Source organism: Brachypodium distachyon, chromosome 3, assembly GCF_000005505.3.
Source record: "Brachypodium distachyon strain Bd21 chromosome 3, Brachypodium_distachyon_v3.0, whole genome shotgun sequence".
Lineage (NCBI taxonomy): Eukaryota > Viridiplantae > Streptophyta > Magnoliopsida > Poales > Poaceae > Brachypodium > Brachypodium distachyon.
Window position 1 is genome coordinate 56,357,019 of NC_016133.3, and position 21,132 is coordinate 56,378,150.

At 48.9% G+C, this 21,132-nt stretch overlaps 4 protein-coding genes across 4 annotated transcripts; 3 read left to right on the plus strand and 1 right to left on the minus strand.

Moving 5' to 3' along the window:
* Positions 1–1,850: 1,850 nt before the first annotated feature.
* LOC100840232 (uncharacterized protein At3g17950) lies at positions 1,851–2,959 on the plus strand. The gene is made up of 2 exons (XM_014900709.2): positions 1,851–2,176; positions 2,263–2,959. Exons 1-2 carry the CDS (start codon positions 2,099–2,101, stop codon positions 2,755–2,757), a joined length of 573 nt encoding a protein of 190 aa, XP_014756195.1. The 5' UTR covers positions 1,851–2,098; the 3' UTR covers positions 2,758–2,959.
* An 8,602-nt stretch (positions 2,960–11,561) lies between these two features.
* On the plus strand, positions 11,562–13,474 carry LOC100840538 (dynein light chain 1, cytoplasmic). The gene is made up of 2 exons (XM_003572961.4): positions 11,562–12,228; positions 13,179–13,474. The coding sequence occupies exons 1-2, from the start codon at positions 11,908–11,910 to the stop codon at positions 13,332–13,334; spliced, it is 477 nt and encodes a 158-aa protein (XP_003573009.1). The 5' UTR covers positions 11,562–11,907; the 3' UTR covers positions 13,335–13,474.
* Positions 13,475–13,909: 435 nt separating this feature from the next.
* Positions 13,910–17,035, minus strand: LOC100841740 (APO protein 2, chloroplastic). The gene is made up of 4 exons (XM_003570462.4): positions 16,817–17,035; positions 16,598–16,653; positions 15,825–16,145; positions 13,910–14,969 (listed from the first exon to the last, which is right to left on the minus strand). The coding sequence occupies exons 1-4, from the start codon at positions 16,979–16,981 to the stop codon at positions 14,144–14,146; spliced, it is 1,368 nt and encodes a 455-aa protein (XP_003570510.1). The 5' UTR covers positions 16,982–17,035; the 3' UTR covers positions 13,910–14,143.
* Positions 17,036–17,926: 891 nt separating this feature from the next.
* Positions 17,927–20,072, plus strand: LOC100840836 (GDSL esterase/lipase At5g37690). Its single transcript, XM_003572962.3, has 6 exons — positions 17,927–18,262; positions 18,347–18,489; positions 18,624–18,750; positions 18,840–18,952; positions 19,073–19,322; positions 19,423–20,072. Exons 1-6 carry the CDS (start codon positions 18,010–18,012, stop codon positions 19,692–19,694), a joined length of 1,158 nt encoding a protein of 385 aa, XP_003573010.1. The 5' UTR covers positions 17,927–18,009; the 3' UTR covers positions 19,695–20,072.
* The last annotated feature ends 1,060 nt before the right edge of the window (positions 20,073–21,132 follow it).

The following is a 21,132-nucleotide window of genomic DNA, read 5'->3' on the forward strand; positions in this document are numbered from 1 at the left end:
CCTGCATTGTAAGTGTAATTCCGGGGACAGCTATGGAGTTGCAAGTTCTAATTGGGATGAATTTGTGTGATTGGAGTTTTGACGTGATAGCATGTTTTTTTTCGAAAAGTACGTGATAGCATGTTTTTTTTCGAAAAGTACGTGATAGCATGTACTCTCTCCATTCCAAAATACACCTCATATAAATTTGTGCACTTGGATTAGGGCAGCTGTCGTTTGTAGTGACTGCCCACTCATATTAGGTTAATAGTAAATGGATGTGAGTAGTTATTAACCGGATGCGGATATGAAAAGAGAGATTTTTTACGGTACCCGGTACTCAAAAACTTACATTGAAATACCAAACATATCTGACCGTCCGTCGCATAGTTATTTTGCAAAGGTAATTTGGTAAATAAAAAAAATCCTCGCATCGCCCTTATCTCCATCGAGTCCGATGGACCGTCCTCATCTCCGTCCGGCCCGCCGCCGTTCCAATCGAGCCGCAACGCCGTGGCACCGCCCTTCCAATCGATGCACTGCACCGCCTCCAGTCGCCGCTGTCCAGTCCAGTCGCAGTGCCGCCCCTGTCGCCTCCAGCGGCCGTCCAATCGAGGAGCAGCGCCGCCCCCACCGCCGTTTCATTCGATGTGCAGCGCCAGCGCCGCCTCCAGCTGCCGCCGTGCAATCGAGGTGCAACGCCGCCAGCCACCGTCGTCCAATTGAGTCGCCCCACGCTGCCGTTTGCAGCCCCTAGCCATCCACCACCAGCGCTGCTCCCAGTCGCCGCCGTCCAATCGACCCACAGCGCGATCCCAAGCCATCCACACCACCGTTCGCAGCCCCTAGGCCGGATCTCACGATGCAGCCAGCAGCTCGTAGGCCCAAAGCCCTCACGTGATTACGATTCCTTTTTTGTTTTAATTGCGAACCAAAACCCAGTTCAGCACATTACGATCGTGCCCTCAACTAGGTACTCCGGTGTTTTTCAACACAGTACTCCACGAGACCAAAGATGTAGTGTCAGGTAATGCTAACCGTTGGATGTGCTTAAATGAATGGTTTATATTAAATTCGGAGCACCGTAAAAAACTTAAAAAGAATGGTTTATATTAAATTCGGAGCACCGTAAAAAACTTAAAAAGAAAAATGAGATGTATCATGAAACAAATGATAAAAAATCTAAAGGGAGTAATAGTTGAAAATGCAAACGATGATCCCCAGGGATTTTTTTACGAACTGTTTCAGTCTGATTCGTTGTGCAAACTTGCCTTGAGAATCGGGGAGTTAGTTTGCAGAGGTCACCTTTTGCTGCGCCTGATTGACTGAATTTAAACATCGATATTTTTGTGCTGATTGAGGCCTCCTGGCGCCCTTGTCCGCACCAAGTTCATGCACGACTGAATTCAAAAGCAGAGCTTTACCAATCTACTATTTGGACGTTTTTTTTTGTTGCGAGGTAGAATCAGGGATGTACCCCGTAGAAAACAAACATGAGAAAGAGGTGAACGAAGTAAACAAAAGTCGGTTCGGTCTCTGTTATTCTGGGCCGTCAGAAACCAAACATGATTTTAGACCCACGGATCCCTACTGCTACATATGTCAATGCTAAGATCAATTGAGAAGGCTTATCAAAATTACTCCTGGTCAGTAATCGACTGCTAGTTTTTTTTTAAAGTCGACTGCGAGTAAAGCTGCAGCTCCTGGTCACCACAGGCAGCAGCAGTACTGTACATGACCGTAGAGCTCGCTGGCAAATTAATTAGGGCTTTAACAGACAGCGTAGTCAAAGCACGCCTCGGAAGTCGCGTATTGTATGCAGCCTACGGGCTTTGCAGGTTTGCTGCTGGAGTATATTATACCCCACGCCTCAGTCAAAGGCTCAGAGCCCGAGCGGCCGAGCACCCGGTCCCCAGTTCCAGCCAAAACCCATTCATCTTCCCGGTCACGGACAGACCGGGGGGCCGACGCGCGCAGATGCTCCCATTGACCATTGTTGCCTTGTGTGCCCAAGACTCCGCCTTTCAGCTTCTCCCAGCGCATATAGCAGCACGCACCATCCCAGCCTTGTTGCGCTGCCCCCGCCCATTCTCTCGCCGGAAGGGGATCGAGCTAGGGGATGGACGACGACGCCGGCATGATCCCCTCCTCGCCCTCCGCCGAGACGTCGTCGTCTTCCTCCGACATCGACACCGAGGTGCGCACCTAAACATCTGTCCTGAATCAATCCCCATTGTTCATGGGAGAAATCATCCTGACATTCGTGGCATCGTCTGTATGTAGTCGACATGCTCCTTCTTCCGGGACCGGAGCACGACGCTGGGGACGCTCATGGGCGTGTCCCTGGCGGCCGACTGGGAGGACGGGCCTCAGCCTGAGCCAACACGGGATGCAGCGGCGGCGGAGGAAGAGAACATGGAGAGGGCCCGCGCGCCGGCGGAGGAAGATGAGCGGTGGAGGTGGCGGCGCCGGCGGTGGAGGCGGCCGCGGGGCGCCAGCTGGTGGAGGCTGTGCAGGGACGACGGCGGCGGTGCGACTCCGCTCGCGCACTTCCTGGACATGGAGAGGAGGGAGGCGACCGCGCCGCTGTTCGAGCAGAGGAGAAGGGCGCCGCCATCTTCGTCGTCATCGACGCCGACGCCGACGGCCGCGTCGGTTGGGGAAGAAAGGGGCATCGGCAGGTTGAAGCTGCGGAGGTCAGTAGTCCAGGGCACGTCCTCCTCGTCGCTGGCCAGGCTGCCCGTGCTGCTCACCGGAATCTGCAGCGGCGGGGCTTGACGATTCTGAATGGTTTCTTCAGCGTGGGACGCCGGCGGATTTATTTATTTTTGTTCATTTTTCTTCTTAATTTTTTTATATCATCTTTTCTCTTGAATTCTGGCATACTCCGTATTGATGAACGATGATTATCTTGGGCACCCACATGACTTCCTTCCTAAGTATGTCGTGTCGTGATATTGAATGAATGAAACTACTCCGAGGAAAATCACGAAATGCACATGAAAAAGTGTCGTGGTATCTATCCTCACGGTTCAACTGATACGTGCAAGCGCCATGATAGCAACAGGAAAGAAAATCCTTGCCAGTGTATCATGGAAAAAAAAGGGCTACTGCCAGGTGACTGACAAAAGGCCGCTGCAGAAAGTAGACTCATCAAAGCGAAGCCGTCGGACGGGACAGACGCCCGTGAACAGAAGCTTGCCATGTGATGTCTACAGCAGATTGCTGCGATCAGCGTGTTTTCCTTTTCGTTTTCTTCAGATGTTGTAGACGCCTTACTTGTTCAGGCAAGACAAAAATTGCTCGGAGGAACTACGAGCTCCCGTAAATACTACTCCAGCATGCTATACCACTGCCACCAACACGCAGTATAACACGGAGAAAAAAGGCGGGTGCTGGGCTAGGCCGCGTCGCCGATTAGGGCGATTCATTCGGGTGGGACCTAGAAGATCGACACACAGAAGACATGATCTGTTTGGGGAAGAAGACCGATCGAGGTCAGGGGGGTTCACAGAAGAGAAGCCTGGATGGGAGGGGTTCTTCACAAAGATCAAGTTCAGCTGTTCAGTGGAGTTGGGAGCTCCGCAAGAGAATCCTAGCCACAGGCAGGTGATCCGATGGCTCAGGTTAATTTGTTTGCACTGAGCTGGTTGCACAACAAACAGACGCTTGCACTAAATCCGAAACACTTATTATAAATCGGAGAAGTACATGAAGTCGATTAAACAATACATGGACTTATGTGGTGCAAAAATTGGCGGACATAAAGTGTACAACGATAAACGGATGGAAAATCGAAACTTTGAAAGTTAACATGCCAGGATATTTATTCAACCCCGAACCAAAAAAAATGTGATCATTGAAATAAAAATGAGAGAGCTGCCGACAGAAATATGTTTTTTCTGTGCAGCTTATCAGGTCAATCACTTCCGAATAGAACATAGTGATAAACTTCAAAAAGTAGCACGTATAGAGATAACGCTAAAGTTCTACGATTCTCCGAGCAAAGAATGAACATAACGGTTCACAACTCATGAGCAAATTCCTAAAAGAAATACTTTAGAAAGGGCGAGAAGCTTATGGATGGTTACCATGGCGAGAGGCGCTCCCACGAGGCCTGATTTTTTTTCCGCAATAGTTCTGTGGATCTCTTAGTATCTGCCTATCTCTAGGAATTTGCAAACTATGGGGGTGGCAGCTATATGCTGGGCCATCCGGAAATTGTGCATTAAGACATGTGTTGAAAAAAAGCTAATTGTGAGTGAGATATGACACTAAGAGATGACCTATTGTACAATATATTTTATTGTCTTATCTAAATGACGTGGCGCATACAAGAGAATGCGGTCAGGCGGTTTTATTAACCATTGTACATGCCTAATAGTTCACAACTCAAGAGCAAATTCCTAAAAGAAATATTTTGGAAGGGCATGAAGCTTATGCATGGGATGGAGTGCCCAATATTGGTCCGACCGGCTGGAAAGGAAAATAAGAGCTGAAATTGAAACAGCCTACATGATGACAGATCGGTAATGCAAGAGGGGAATCCGAAACAAACGCATATTGAAGATCAGATCTGGTTTACAAAGTATTTACGTACTGCAAAATGGACAAAAAATGGATGCTAGTAATGAAATGGCTAAGTATGGCACTGCGCATAATTCATTGCGCATATATATGGTACTGTACTAATTTTTCTTGATTAGAAACACGCGTTAATCAAGTCCACGATTGGCGTGGAAGAATTAATTAATGAAACGCATTCCATAAAAGTACCAAGAAAATCGCTACGGAAACACGCCAATCACATCATCATCCGCTAAATATAGAGAGGTCCCTAACCCTCTAAACCCAACGCATCAGTAATTCATTGGATCGTACGATGAAGACCGCGCACGTAGCACTGCTCCTCGCCATCGCCCTGCTCGCCCTATCGTCAGGTAATAAATCAAAATCGACGGAAGCCCGGTTTATTCGGCCATTAATTAGTTCGTTTCGTATTGCTCTATCACGATTTGATTTGGCATGGATAAAAATATGCAGAGATGATGTCTCCGCCATGGCGTGTGGCGGCAGCCGGCACGGGCCCCTTCCCGCCGGAGACGATATGCACGAGGAAGATCGACGTGGGGCACCCATGCAACGGCACCAAGTGCGGCCTCACCTGCAGTAAGCTCCAGGCAGTCAACAGCCAATGCAACGAGGCCGGCTGCCTTTGCCTCTATTACTGCGATTGGCCGCCCAACGCCAACTGATTATACGTCCCAGCCAGTCTAGCCGCCGCGGATGATGGGGACGAGATGCATGAGATTTTTGTTTTGCCCGACTGGAATAATTAATTGAGATTCGGTTTTTATGTATTTGTTCCCGGAAACAATTTTAACTGACTACTAGTTTCTCCGATTCTAAATTCTTGCCATGAACCTCTAAGAGAATGGGACTTTTGGAACTTGATGTAAAATGCTCACGTGAACCTCTCGGCATGCGCTTGGGAGAATGGGAGGCACATGTCCTAATGTGTGTTTGCTAAAGAAAATACTTCCTCCGACCGGAATTACTTATCGAACGATGATTATCTTGGGCACCTACTGTAATACTTCCTTCCTAAGTATGAGTTAAACTACTCTGAGAAAAATCACGAAATGCACATGAAAAAGTGTCGTGGTATCTATGGATCTTCACGGTTCAACCGATACGTGCAAGCGCATGATAGCAACAGGAAAGAAGATCCTTGCCAGTGTATCATGGAAAAAAAAGGGCTTGGTGGGAGGTGTTCTTCACAAAGATCAAGTTCAGTTGTTCAGTGGTGGTGGGAGCTCCCCAAGAGAATCATAGCCACAGGCAGGTGATCCGATGGCTCAGGTTAATTTGATTGCACAATTTACAAAGTATTTACTGCAAAATGGACAGGAAAATGGATGCTAGCCATAAATTGCCTAACTATGGCAGTGTGCATATGCCGACAGCGTGCTGGATTAGCGCTTGACGGATTGAAATCCATCATCCATGTTTGACTGAAACTCCTACTCCTGTATCGTTGCGTATATATATGGAACTAATTTTTCTTGATTGGAAACACGCGTTAATCAAGCCCTCGATTGGCGTGAAAAAATTAAATAATTAGACCTATTCCATAAAAGTACCAAGAAAATCGTCACGGCAACATGCCGATCATATCATCACCGCTATATATACAGAGAGGTACCTACAAACCCCCCCCTAAATCCGACACATCAGCAGTAGCAATTCATAGGATCGCAAAGAATTCCATCGATCCAATCGAACACCCATCTGGATCGTAACGATGAAGACCGCCCACGTAGCACTCCTCCTCGCCATCGCCCTGCTCTTCTTCGCCCTACCGTCAGGTGATAAAATCAAAATCGATGGAAGCCCGGTTCATTCGTCCATTAGTTCGTTTTTCGTTTTGCTAGCTCGATCCCGATTTGTTTTGGCATGGATAATATATGCAGTGATGATGTCTCATGTGGCGGCGGCCGGCACGGGCCCGTTCCCGCCGGAGACGATATGCTCGAGGATGATCGACGTGGGGCACCCATGCAACGGCTACAAGTGCGGCTTCGCCTGCGATAAGATCCAGGCAGTCAACAGCCATTGCACCGACGCCGGCTGCCGCTGCCTCTTTTACTGCGATTGGCCGCCTACCGCCAACTGATTATACGTCCTAGCCAGCCTAGCCGCCACGGATGCATGGGACGAGATGAGATTTTTGTTTTTGCCATACATGAATAATTAATTGACATTCGGCTTTTATGCGTTTGTTCCTGAAAATAATTAAAGTTATTATTACATCATATAAGCCCATTTCTCGTGCCTATCAGCTTGCCACCAGTTTGTCTGTTAACCGTATTCGTTCGATGATTTTAAGTGATCATTACTCCCTACATCATACAGGCCCACTTTTTGTGTTTACCAGCTTGCCATCAATTTGTTTATCAACACTATTTCGTTCAATGATTTTGATCGATACAACCTGCACTCCTGGGGCAAGTGCATCTCCACTCATCCCCCTAAAAGGCCAAAAAAAAAATACTGGGGCGCCGGAGAGAGAAAACACTTCCAGCCGCACCCCTAAAACCAACATTGGTGACGGTGCAAAAAGTAATTTCATTGGGAGGCCAACCCCAAACCAAAGGGTGGCAAGCAGGAGCGCCGGCAAACACAAACAGCCAACAAAAATAGGCCACGCGTCCAAAGCATATCTCTCTCCCTCCTCCTTTTCTCAGATCCTGCCCCGAGGCCTCGCACTCCTGTCTCCTCTCTCTCGAGTTCTACGACTAGCAGACGCTCAACACCGTCTCCTTCTTCAAGGATCTCGGCGTCTTCTCAGGCCTCATCAACGAGGTCACGCCGCCCTGGGTTGTGCTGGCCATGGGTGGTGCCATGAACCTGGTGGGCTACCTCATTGTCTACCTCGCCGTCAACGGCCGCACCTTGCGCCCGCCCGTGTGGCTCGTCTTCCTCTACATATTCGTCGGGGCCAACTCGCAGTCCTTCGCCAACACGGGCGCGCTCGTCACCTACGTCAAGAACTTCCCGGAGAGCCGCGGGATCATGCTCAGGATCCTAAGGGATTCGTCGGCCTCAGCGGCGCCGTCTACACGCAGCTCTACCTCGCCTTCCACGGCGACGACGCCAAGTCGCTCATCCTCCTCATCACCTGGCTCACTACGGCCATCTCCGTCGTCTTCGTCCACACCATCTGGATCATGCCCTACCCGTGCCGCCGCGGCGGGCAGGAGACCAGCGGCGCCCCGTTTTTCTGCTTCCTCTACATCTCCATCGCGTTCGCCTTCTTCCATGGCACCTACACCGTCGCCACCTCCGCGCTCCTCTTTGTCCTCTTCCTCCCGCTTTGCGTCGTCATCAAGCAGGAGTACAAGATCCACCACGAGCGCGAACTCGTCCGCGACGGTTGCCGCCCTCGTCTGTGTCCGCGCCGGCCGCCGCCCTCGTCCTCGCCCGTTAGGTGTTTGTGATAATGTCACATGCAATTTTTATTTGTTTGGGGGCTGTGACTGAGTCCATACCCCCCCCCCCCCACCCCGGGTACTCAAAAAATCACCGGCGCCTCCCCATACGAGCAAACGCCGGACCTGATATAGGGGGGACGAGTGGAGATGCTCTAAGCACTGGCCTTTGCAGGCCTTTGCAGTTTGCACCTTTGTATGCGCCCATGCACTTGGCGGCATCGCAGGTGCCGCGTTTGATAAACTGGTTGCAGGGTGTTCTCCGGGAGGGCACTCGCCATTGCTGCATGCACATCAATGACACAAAATTATATAGAGTAAATTTGTCACCTGTATCGTGAAACCACAGTTGTTGGTGTTGCTAATTTGTGCACGGAACCACAACATTAATTTGTCCACTGAACCATAACATTTCAGGCAATTCGTCTCAGTTAGCCCAAAAACCGGTTTAGCACGGTTGACATGATTTCTTACAGGTAGGCCCTGTAGGAAATTTAGGTTTTTGCCCTACCCCCTATTCCTCTACCGTATCGGTGGTGCCGCTCACAATGCATTAGGATAAGTAGCATCTACTACCTCCGTTCTGGTATAGAGGGCATGTGAGTATCCCTATATCGCTTTGCATATCACAAAAAGTTATACCATTACAAATAGAATATTTGAAGTTTCTAATGATATAATTTTTGTGATATATAATTTGCAGACTGGCTGAGAGCCAAGAACAGAGATGTCCTGAGCGTGACGATGTTCCGAAGCAACCACGGAAGTAACGGATCCGATTACGAACACCTGCATGTACCTGAGCATATTGATTGAGTATAAGATTTACTATAGGATTAGTTCTTGGCAAGGTGATATTGCATGGAATGCAATGACTGTAGATTACGCAATTTACATTGTGATCCTGCTATGTTTACTTTGAAATAATATGATTGCATAGAGTCTTTTTTTTGTTGAGGGAAAAGCATAGTCTTTGCAGATTATGTTCAGTGCATATGAAATTTTGAAGAAAGAGATGTGTCTGAAACTTGGAATATAGAGGTAATTTAGGTTTGCTAATATTTGTATGTGTTTTGGTGGTCCGATTTTTTTTTTGCCAGAAAGTTGTGTTTGGAAATTGGCAGACAAAAAATTTGTATACAAAATTTACGTTTATTAATATGTGTATGTGTTTTGGCGCATATGACTTTATTTGACAAAATTTTAAAATTGGTAGACAAATGTGTTTATCTTTATTTTTTTCCTAAATGGAAAATGTGAATATCTGAGATAATTGAAAACAGTCATGTAAGCCTGTATAATTTTCCCCAACACGTGCCATTTAATTGATGGTGAAAAAAAAAACTCCGGTTGAACTGGCGTGCAAATTAAAACTAGCTGGTCCGTTCGTTATTGTTGCTCATCCATGAATTTCTGGCGCCCTAGGAGAACTGTAACACACTTGACGTTGGTCCAGGAACGTGCACTCAACTTGGGCCTAACTTCTCATATGATGGGCGAAAATGTGATGGTTCCTGGACGCAGCCAGATTTGGTCCATGACTCAGGTCGGGTCTATGTTCAACTGAAGAAAAATACAAATGAAATGCAGTTTGGACTGTGCCAAATACAACGGGCAGGGGCCCAGATAGCCTGATGATCGCGAGGCACCGCGTCGGGCGGGGATATCGATCGTCCTAGCTACTCATTTGTAACTGACTAGTTGGCCCACTCACCCGGGTCGGGGCAGGCGGAGAAGTGAGCGAGGAGGCCTATGAGCGCCGCGTTGATGTAGGTAGTCGGCTCGGACTGCTGGAACACAGCGCGAGCATGGGCGTACGCGTCGCTGCAGGCGTCGTTGGGCCCGCCGACGACGGCGCCCACCAGCAGGTTCGGGTTCGGCCCGTTGCTGGTGTAGTAGGCCGTCCCGGCCTTGCACTCGACCCGCGCCGGGTGGTCCGCGACCGAGGGGACGGAGCTGCCTCCTCGGCGGTGGATCCAGCGCGGGAACGTGAGCCCGTAGCCCACCATGTACGACATCCTTAGCGGGTTGTCCCCGAGGATGTAGTCCACCTGTCGCTTCGCCACGCGCCGGAGCATCCTCGGCGGCACCGCAGGTGACGCGCGCGCCGGCCTGGCTCAGGTAGGTGGAGTAGACCAGGAGCAGGAACGACAGCGACGTCACGTGCTGCATGTTGCTGCCCCCCACCTTGTACAGCAGCCCGCCTGCAGTTCAGAGCAAAAATTAATACTATGTCGATTTTAGATCGTCGTCGTTGTTGTGTTTGATGCGTAGTGAATACCTGCATGTATTCACGCCATTTCAAGAAGAAGAAGAGGAGGAGGAGGAGGAGAAGAAGGAGGAGGAGGAGGAGAAGACGCAAGATCGAAGAAATCGACGCAAGGAGGAGGAGGAGAAGGAGAAGGAGGAGGAGAAGAAGAAAAAGACGCAAGATCGAAGAAAACGACGCAAGGAGAAGAACTTACGGCGACGGCACGGTCGAGGAGGCGGCGGCGAGGGCGGCTGCGGCCTCGCCGGCGACGTCGGAGCCGGGATGGGCCGGGATTTTGGCCGTTGCTCCTTGATTAACCCCGGGACACGAACACAGCCGTGCAGTACTGCAGTGTACCAAAACGACAACACATTATCTTTCCTAAACCAGGTGGCTGCCTGCCGGGTACCTTAAAGTTGGCACGTGAGGGACGACGCTCAGGAATGAACTGATGGAGGCCTGGACTTAGAAAGGCTCCTAGCCCTAGGATGCTGCTGGGCAAAGGCCACACACGTGCATGGGCGTAGTTCTTTTTGGCCGTTGCCCCTGCACACATGTTACTCCGTCCTCTGCAGTCCGTGGGATGTTCGTTTCGTTGGCAAAGGTTGTAAGCCTGACCGTACCATAGTTGACACACGGAAAGCTAGCAACCGGCTCTACTTCTTCTTTTCTTTTTGAGTACGAATTCCAATTTTTACCTCTAATTTCGGATTTTGTGACACAGATTAAAGTGATATTAGTTGCATATCTGAAATTAAAGTGCAGATCACGTGCAGGACATGGCCCTTACCTAATTAAGTTGACTGTGATCATGCGTGGTATATAAATCACATGTTCACAAAAATAAAGTTCACAAAGCTGAATTGACCAATCACTTGATTGCATCGATAGGTCATGTGAACACCAAGTTGTATTAGCAGGTAATTTGGTTTCTGAAATCAGCATGTGAGCTTAATGTTTTACATGATTATGCTATCGATATTGTATTAAAGTTTAAACCATGAGCTAGTCGTTCCGTAATAAATCTTGTTTACGAAATATAGGTTCTGGGAAGTTGAGTAAGCTTACTACATAATATTCTCATGATTCGCGAAACAACAAGGATTTTTTTTCATGTCATAGCATATTTATCATCTAATATATTATATTGCGTTTGACATCATACAAATAAATATTTGGCTTAATTAGCATGTTGGGCGTATGTGGGCCTGATTTTGTCCCTAGCCCGTCAGATATATACTCATGTCCGGCCCATGAGACCGAACCAACTGCACGAACGCTCGGAACGGCATCCCCTAAAAAAAACACTCGGAGCTCAGCTCACTCGCGCGCCTCGATCGCGGAGGTAAAGGTAAAAACAAAACACATGGCGAGACGTTCCCCCGGGAAGGAACCTCGGCACCTCGCCGGCCGTGCGTGCGCGCGTCGGTGATCCCACCGGCGGGCTTCCCGGGCCGAGAGAGTAGAAAAAGAGGACGGAAATGCGGAGTGGAGAGTGGTACGCCAACTTTAACGAACCCCAACGACGTACGTCCCCTCCCGTTCTTTCTCCCAATAAAGCCGCCCCAACCGCTGCGCATAGGAAACAAAACTGAGAAAACAAGACACTGTCCATCTCAGCTTCCACTCTGCTGCGTCGTAAAGCTTCCGTCTCGGGTGGTCAAAACTCCCGGCGCGGGGTCGAGGATGAGGGAGCAGGAGGGCGCTTGCGAGGCGGGGCGCCGGGGCGGCGGCGTCATCAGGTCGCTGCTCGGCGTCGACAGCCCGCCCGCGGAGGACGTCGTCGTCGTCGCGGTCGCTCCCGAGGAGGACGGCGGCTCGACGAAGAAGAAGAAGGCGGAGGCCGTGGACGGGGAGCAGAGGAAGGCGGTGGTGCGGGTGGTGGCGGCCGACATGCCGGCGGCGCTGCAGCGGCGCGCGTTCCGCTGCGCCCGCGACGAGCTCGCCTCCATGCCGCACTTCCCGCGACGCCTCGAGCCCAAGCGCCTCGCGCTCGCGCTCAAGAAGGTAATTTCGACAAACAGTCACCGTGCACCACGTTACTGTAGGAGCTGGTTCCGTCGTTTCCTCCCACAAAATGTGCCTTCTGTTCTGCTATTTTAGCCGCGGATTAGAATTCAGGCCACCGTGATCGTTCAGCGACTGCGAGTGCGACATCTTGCTTGCTAAGACTAAGCTAGGAACACGTCTAACGTCTGTCGAGCAATTCTTGTTCTTGGAGTACTGCATTGTATCAGAGGTTACCTAGATGGATTGAGTCAGAGTCACTAGTTGCCCCTGCAGCTGTCTCAATGCATCCTTAACCAAAATAGGCTTGTTGTTTTGTTTGTCATCATTGGCAGTTGAAGTATCAGCTTCTCAACACCTAGGCAATGGGGTCGAGTTGAAATGACAACTATAATTTCGCGTAGCTAACCACCAATTAGAGCATTTAATACATTGAACAATCAGACTGTCTTGTCATCATGCGGCTGTCACTGTCATTGCACAAAAGGGTAACCCAAGTTTGACCACAATTATGCGCATGGACCGTAAGTTCTGGGAATTGAAATTAGCATTCAAATGCTCAGCTTCTTCCAATGTCACAGTTCCTTTACAATTTAATTTATATAAACTGTGTCGAGTATCACCATGCAAAATTATCGCTGCTTTTATGAGATTGCTATCCATGTTGTTTATATGCTTAGAGAAGTGCTCTCTCAAAAAGTCAAAATAGAGAAGCATCCAATACAGAATCTCTTAATTTAGTTCATCCTACAATACTGAATATAATCTCACACGCCTGAATCTTGGGCTGTCGCGTGGTCCACAAATACTTCATTTCCATTTTTAACCAGACAATCACATTATACTTGTTCGGAAATCCCCAAACTTCGCATTTTTTCTGTTTCTGTTGCTCTATGTTCAAATGCATTGAATGTACATATGATGGGAGCTTATTATCCTTTTGCTGACAGGAGTTCGACACTGCTTATGGGTCAGCTTGGCACTGCATCGTAGGGACAAGCTTCGGTTCGTACGTCACGCATGCCAGGGGCGGATTCTTGTATTTTTCTGTTGATAAGGTTCATATACTGCTGTTCAGGACGGCAGTGGAGCCCTCGCCCCATTGAGGATTACCAGACGAATGGTTCAAGAATTGTATACGCCGCGTGAGTGTGTGGCCAGGGCATCCATCCCAAAATGCACTGTTCAGCTAGACCAACGCATTGTAAATTGCATGATGGCAATGGAGACTTGATTTTGCTGTCTATGGTTCTAGGGTGAACTGTCAAGAATTCCGGGGGGGGGGGGGGGGGGGGGGGGGGTGTTACCTGTTACCGTTGGATGGGCTATTGATCATTATGCCTTTCAGTGTGCCAGAGATTTCTGATGCTTCTGTCGAGTGTGGACGGATAGATGCTAACAGAGGTTGACAGGCAATGAAGTTTGGTTGTATACTGAAACGATATTAGCTTCCAGAATGTATTAAATCAGCTATAACTTTCTTCTTCAAGAAAGCCATCTGTAACAAAGTTTCTGCTGCTGTGCCAGGAAGGAATTATTGACTCTCTTGATTCCAGGACCTCTTTTTTTTGTTTACACTAGGAATCCTTTTTCTCTACGAATCATAGACCTTGCCTTACTAGATCCTTTAGTGACACAAAAAATGTACGTCTACGTGCAGCACACGTGCACAACACACATATGACCCAGTTCCCAAATCGTTGTGAGTGGTGGCCAAGCCTCAGAGATGAAGGAACATCTGGGTAAATGATGGTTCGCGTCTGAAACAAATAGAACATGATGAATTCTCTTATTCAGCTAAGGTCCTGCTATATACACAGAGTAAACTAATGAGCCTATTGTCAGCCAGAAAGGAGCTTCAATTTTCTTCTTCTTCTGAACCTGTATTGTAGATATATAAACATCACAATTTCATTCAGATAACCATTTCAGCCTCTCTCAAACTGGAAGGAATCCCTATATCTAGCCTCATTGTGGCTTTGTACTTCTCAGGTACTTCTGCACCGCCCTGAATGCAAATCTCGACGACAGCCGGTGCCTGCCCATAGAAGCTCTTCAGCTCCTTCTGCAACTCCCCAGAATCCGGCATGTGCCAAACATATCTAGGAGGTATTAGGTCATCAAGAACCGCTGCCTGCCATCCATGTTGTCCATTCCTCTGCTGGTGCTTGAAGGCTCCACAGTTGCGTGCTTTATGGCCACTTGATCCGATGTGCACCTCAGGGCAGTATCCACAAACCCGCACTGCATAGCTCTTCAGGAGCCGCAAGGCTCCATGTCGGACCGTCTCCCATGCTTCAAGTGTTTCCTCAGCAAGAGCAGCCGTCTCCTCTGGGCTAGACGGAGCGATAATCTCATCATCGGGTAGTTCTTCAAGAATTGGCTCCTTAAATCTGTCAGGTTCTAAATCAGGTAGGTCATCTTCATTGGCATCGACAAATTCTTTCCTTCCGATCTTAATAATTGGCTTTCTTCGACGCTTTGTAGGGTACTCAGGGAGGTCAACACCAGCTTGGATGCAGAGCTCCACAAGAGCTGGAATGCGGGGCACCTCAAACCTCTGGTCATGAGTGATACGAGGGCCTAGACGGTCCTCTAGGTGGTAGGCTTCAACCGGCAAGAAAACAGCTTCTACAAAAGTACTTCCCCAGTCATGTTCTCCCCTACGTTGATCAGATTTCATGCCTCGGCATGTTCTGAAAGGGTGTCCAACAGATCCAACATGTATCTCACTGCAATATCTGCAACATAAAAAATGCATTAGTTCCTCATGTGTAAATATAATATGAGACATAACCTTCATTAGTAATGACAAGTGCTCTCGTGTGGCATAGTGAACTGAATAAATGCATATGACAACTTGAGGTACATAAGTTGGAAAATTCCAAACTAGCCATGGGTGTCATTCTAAGTAATACAACAATTGGAAGCATAGATCGACACATCATTATGACTTATGAGCCAAATCATAAAAGTTCAGCTAATGCTATCATGTGATTTACTTTTGACATGACCAGATATTTCTTTGGGAGACAAACATAAAGTCCAAAGTTTCAGACTGAATTAACGCAAGTGTCCATTTGGACTTAATGGAGGCTTGATTCAAATCGAATGAAGTCTTAACTGGAACCAATAATGTATGAACACATATAAATATATATACTCAACAGGATACACAAGAATCGCCTTGTTGGAGCAAGTCGGCAGCATTCATCAAATAATGAAAACACCATGCAAGTGCCTAATAAAGGTCTCATTTATTCCTGAGCTAGAAAGTTGATTTTTATCATTATCTACCATAGGCTGATAAATGATGTTTACATATATAGTAGCATGCATTTTCTATAAACCACAGTATGAAATATTAGCACACTACAAGTAGCCAGACTAAAAAAGAAGTTGATCATATCCATTGGTGGACAATGATTTTATTGCCGACGGTAAACGTAGATGTATGGTAATCTGTGTGTACTTTATATGCATACTATTGTGCGATTATGGTATGTAAAACATGAAAGCAGACCTCTTCTGTCCAAAGCAGAGTAATCTGATCTGTAGAGAGCAATTATCAGGAAAGAATGGGGCAAGGGAATTACTTGCAGCCATTTACTGGTACTACTTTCATTAGCCTCCTCAAGTTGTTGATCAGCAAAATTCTTGCATTATACACTCTGTATGCCTCTGCTATCAGTCTCTTGACAAGCATTCCATTCTTCGGAGGTGGCAATTGTCGCTTGGGCTTCCCTGCAGCTTCCTTCATCCTCTGTCTTGCCCGGCGCCTTAACTCCACCACTGGTATAGGAAATGGTTTCTTCTGCCTTTTTGAGTAGTTGCGTGGAAAATCAGCATTTTGAGAATTGTCGTTACTAATGACAATGGCTCCATGACAAGGTTGGGACACACTTGAAGCAGGTGCCCTGTAAATTGTCAAGGGGGAAAAGAAACATCAAAAGGAGATTAATCAGAGTGAAAATCAGGACTGCCCACACCTGCAACATGCATCATATGTTCAACCGCCATTGGACCAACTCAAGTAAAGTTCAGGAAAAAAAATCAATCAAATGTGGAAAAAAAATCAGAGTCAATCAATCAATCAACCAATTACCTGTCCAGAGCCCAGGCGGCCAGGCCGGCGTCTGAATAACACAGTAGTTTTCTTTAGAGTTGCTAACCACGTATGATACACGTTAAATAACATCGTAGTTTTTTTTTTAGCTTTCAAATAACATCGTAGTTTATTGCCCAAAGGTACACAATAGCTAGTCACTACCACTGGTACCAGTTACTCAGTAGTTATTAGTATTGTTTTGATTTTTTTTCAGAATAATTGTTAACTGCAGCGCCACCATGAAGCAAAGCTCGAACTAACCTGAACCGCCGAGAGCATCCGCGCGTATTGGCAACTGCATCCAATTGCTCCCTGACCTGCGCCAGACGAACAGTGCAATCACAAAACCACACGAGAACACCAAGCACCCCTAATCCCACGACTAACGGATCCTCTGTGCTACGTGGTGGGGCAATTAGCACCAGGTTGGCGACGTGGTTCCTCTGGGGGGGGGGGGGGGGGGGGGGCAAAGAGGCGTACCTGGACGCGGGGGGCGGACAAGCGGAGGCCGACGAAGCAGCGGAGCGTGGGGAGGCGGGATGAGCAGGTCGAGGGAGGGGGGAGAGGGTAGGGAGAGGAGGAAGAAGGCCTCATGGCCAGAGCTTTTCCCATGGCCGCGACCAGCGGAGGGAGGGAGTGAGGCATCGTCGTCGGCTTCCCCTATCTCATCCCACTCTCTCGGCGAAGGTCGATGAAAATGCAAGGAAGGTGACCAGGGGTTTCGGCCTGTTTGGAACAATACTTGTTGGCCCATAAGCCTGGCACAAACTTGATATTTCCGGGTGGGCTGGGCCGTACTCTAGCCTCCGGGCCCAAGAACTGTCCAAAATGCTCACGAAACACGAGGAATTAACGAACATCTTTTGTGCTTCGCGCTGTGCAATTGGCAATGGATTCCCAACCACTACCTAGGATGAGGCCTAAAAAACCACTACCTAGGAGGAGACAATCCCATTAATCGATTTAAGCCATCTCTAGAACGTAAGATCAGAATTTCTTCAACGACCTCAGCTGCCAGTACCACTATTCCCCACAGAAAAACGAGAAAGCTACCGGTATACTTGTTGGCCCATACATAAGCCTGGCACAAAACTTGATATTTCCGGCTGGGTTAGGCCGTACTACTATCTATTATCAGCAGAAGCATATGTCCGGCCTCCGGGTCCAAGAACTCAACAAAAATCTCCGGGTCCAAATTTGCACGAAACATGATAAATTAACGGCAACATCTTTTGCGGTTTGGGATGTGTTGTGCAATAGGCAATGGCAATATTCCAACCAACCACTAGGACAATTCCATTAATCGATTTAAGCCATCTCTAGAACGTAAGATCAGAATTTCTTCAACGACCTCAGCTGCCCGTACTACCACTTTCCCCACAGAAAAAAAACAAGAAAGCTACCAGTACACACGAATTTAAGCTCTAGCGTACGGTAGTACGTCCATCACTCCACTCAAGCAGGAAATTTGCACCGTCCGACACACACAGAGACGCTAGAAGAACAACCCAAACTTGCAGAAAATGACACGACTCTCGCACGTGCTTCTGCACTATAAATCGACGCCACACGGTCCTCCGTGTCAGGCAACCAGGCCCAGCAAGTAACAGACACGACTCATCCTTGCAGCGAGCGTTCTGTCTTCTCAGCAGAGGCCGGACCAAAATCAAAGCATGGCAGCAGCTCTCGCGGCGCTCGCCGGCGCCATGGCCGTGCTCGCAGTACTGTGCTGTTCAGCCGCGGCGAGCAAGCAGGGGCAGGGCCCGGTGACGTACGTGTTCGGCGACTCGATGTCGGACGTGGGGAACAACAACTACTTCCAGCTCTCCCTCGCCAAGTCCAACTACCCCTGGTACGGCATCGACTACCCCACCGGCCTCGCCACCGGCCGCTTCACCAACGGCAGAACCATCGGAGACTACATGGGTAACTGTACAATCTAGTGTCATCAAACGTTGTACTCCTGAATTAATCGATCTGATTTGGATGGGGTCGATTGGGTGCATGCAGCGGACAAGTTTGGCGTCGCATCCCCGCCGCCGTTCCTGTCGCTGACGTCGATGGCCGCTGCCGTTGATGACGATGGCATCCTCGGCGGCGTCAACTTCGCGTCCGGTGGCGCCGGCATTCTGAACGAGACCGGCGTCTACTTCGTAAGCCTGCATTTCAGCATTTGTTGGTCACTTCTCCTCCGGTACTGATCACGCGGCCGGTCCTGGATGGACAGTTCGAATTCGTGTGACAACTGACACGGTTGAACTAAATGTGGCATTGCGATTTGCTGCAGGTGGAGTACTTCTCGTTCGACGAGCAGATATCTTGCTTCGAGGCGGTGAAGAGGGCGATGGTGGCCAAGATCGGGCAGGAGGCCGCCGAGGAGGCAGTCAACGCGGCAATCTTCCAAATTGGACTCGGTACGCATGCAATTTCTTCATGTCGAATCAAACCCGTCCGTCAAGTTTACCACGAACAACATTCATCTTGTTTCTTGTGGATCGCTCAGGGAGCAACGACTACATCAACAACTTCCTGCAGCCGTTCATGGCGGACGGCACGACGTACACCCACGACCAGTTCATCCGCCTCCTCGTCGCCACCCTCGACCGCCAGCTCAAGGCAAGAATCAACGCATGAATCCTCACCGTCCTGGCCCAGATTGACATGCACAAAACAGAAAAATGCAGTACTCACGAAATGATCTTGCTTTGTGTTTGCTTGCTTGTGCGATCTGTGCAGCGGCTGTACGGGCTGGGGGCGCGGAACGTGGCGTTCAACGGGCTGCCCCCGCTGGGCTGCATCCCGGCGCAGCGGGTCCTGTCGCCCACGGGGGAGTGCCTGGCGCACGTGAACCGCTACGCCGCCAGGTTCAACGCCGCCGCCAAGAAGCTGCTCGACGGAATGAACGCCAGGCTGCCCGGCGCCCGGATGGCGCTCGCCGACTGCTACTCCGTCGTCATGGACCTCATCGAGCACCCGCAGAAACACGGTAGTAATTAACAAAGCCCGGCCAGCGACCTTGATTAATAATTAGAGCCCCGGCCGGCCGGCCGGCGTGTCTTCAGCGTCTTTAAAATTTTTTGTTGCAGGGTTCACGACGTCGGACACGTCGTGCTGCGGGGTGGACAGCAAGGTGGGGGGCCTGTGCCTGCCGGACTCCAAGCCCTGCAGCGCCCGCGACGCCTTCGTGTTCTGGGACGCCTACCACACCTCCGACGCCGCCAACAGGGTCATCGCCGACCGCCTCTGGGCCGACATGCACTTGGCCGCCCCGGGCCCCGCTCCTCGAGCCACTGCGCCTGGGCCTGGCCCAGCCACCACGCCGGCGCCAGGACCGGCTCCGGGACCGGCTCGGGCGTAACGTACGTATATAGCTAGCCGCGCGCGTCACACGGTGCCGAATGCCGCCCCACGGTGATGATGTATGTATTTGATGTGTTTGCTGCTCCCCATGACTCAATTTTTAACTGGTTTTAGTTCAAAGCCGTGTCGATCTTTATGGAACGGAGGGAACAGAAGAAGTCGATCAAGTTCGCACAGTTTGGTTTTGGGGAGGAGTGCTCGGTTTGTGAACAGTAGGATCGAGGTGAAATGCCGCATTGCAAATTTTCGAACTTTTCTTAACTTATACAACATTAAGACTTTCTTAAAGTAAGAGTGCTCTGTGAGTATTTATTTTATAGTGAACGGAAGGAACTGCATATCAACTCATTTACATTTACTTGGGCTTGTATTTTCATACAGAGGTAAAGCATCGAAGGTACTATTATGTGCAGTCGAATCAAATCGAGAAATAACTTGTAAAATATAGCAAAAGCTGGACATTTATGTGCACCTAAATCAAATCAAGAAATAGGTGGTCTCTCTTGTCAAGCCGTTTGTCGTGGCGATGTACGTCCACACAAGTCGGTCGTGCTGATGTGCCACATCTAGCTCCTCCCAGACCATGGAGCTTGCGACTAATCATAGAGCTCTCCGTTGAACGTGGGTTGAACTGGAGCACTTGAACCTTTGTCTTGCCTAGACCATGCAGACGGAAGGGAGGCGAAAGAGTGTGCGGAGGATGACGAGAAAGGGGAACAAGATTTACAGATTTCGAAAGAGATGGGAGGGATTGAGAACGAAAGTTCTAAAAAAAGCACCCATGTGTAAAGTTGGGGATCTATCCACAAATAAATAAGCAACACCTTATCCCATGCGTCAAGATCCCCCCTCCCGCGCTCGTGTCCCCTTGTGTCCACGATAGCATGTTCACTCGGCTAACAAAAAAAACCCCGCTCGTGTCCCCTTTTGTCCATTGACTCCACTGTTTGACCGGACGTGTACATAACTGTCAAGTTATAAATGCGTTTGCTACATTCAGTCATAGTTTTAAATAGCGGGCTAAACCATTTAGCGGTAGCCTGCTCCAGAAGCTATACGTGCTAGCGATGCTATAGCGGCGCTAAGACATTTAGCGGATTTTTAAAAAATCATACAAAAATATCAATAAATGAGGCATCATATGATAAAAAAAAATCTTCTCTTTGACATCAGTATGAACTCCTTGACACTTAAAAACGCCACTTGTAATGACAGTAAGGTGGTACCTAACCCTAGTAATGCCAACAGTGCATATATTGGGACGATAGCAGCATAATTTGATTTTTTTTCAAATCTATAAAACTACAATGAGCTTAGACATTGTTTGAGATGCGATGGAATTTTAGGCCGCGCCTGTGCCAAAAGCCCCCAAAATAATTATCACAGGAGCAGCTTAGCGTGCTAACGATCCCAAAATATAGTGCTATAGCATGATT

Coding starts and splice junctions, on each gene's coding strand:
- LOC100841740 (XM_003570462.4), bottom strand. CDS start 16,981: ATGCCTCACTCCCTCCCTCCGCTGGTCGCGGCCATGGGAAAAGCTCTG. Junction 16,146..16,597: donor GGATGCTCTCGGCGGTTCAG/GTTAGTTCGAGC, acceptor GACAATTTACAG/GGCACCTGCTTCAAGTGTGT. Junction 14,970..15,824: donor GTACCAGTAAATGGCTGCAA/GTAATTCCCTTG, acceptor TTTATGTTGCAG/ATATTGCAGTGAGATACATG.
- LOC100840538 (XM_003572961.4), top strand. CDS start 11,908: ATGAGGGAGCAGGAGGGCGCTTGCGAGGCGGGGCGCCGGGGCGGCGGC. Junction 12,229..13,178: donor TCGCGCTCGCGCTCAAGAAG/GTAATTTCGACA, acceptor TTTTGCTGACAG/GAGTTCGACACTGCTTATGG.
- LOC100840836 (XM_003572962.3), top strand. CDS start 18,010: ATGGCAGCAGCTCTCGCGGCGCTCGCCGGCGCCATGGCCGTGCTCGCA. Junction 18,263..18,346: donor AACCATCGGAGACTACATGG/GTAACTGTACAA, acceptor GGGTGCATGCAG/CGGACAAGTTTGGCGTCGCA. Junction 18,953..19,072: donor CCCTCGACCGCCAGCTCAAG/GCAAGAATCAAC, acceptor CGATCTGTGCAG/CGGCTGTACGGGCTGGGGGC.
- LOC100840232 (XM_014900709.2), top strand. CDS start 2,099: ATGGACGACGACGCCGGCATGATCCCCTCCTCGCCCTCCGCCGAGACG. Junction 2,177..2,262: donor CCTCCGACATCGACACCGAG/GTGCGCACCTAA, acceptor GTCTGTATGTAG/TCGACATGCTCCTTCTTCCG.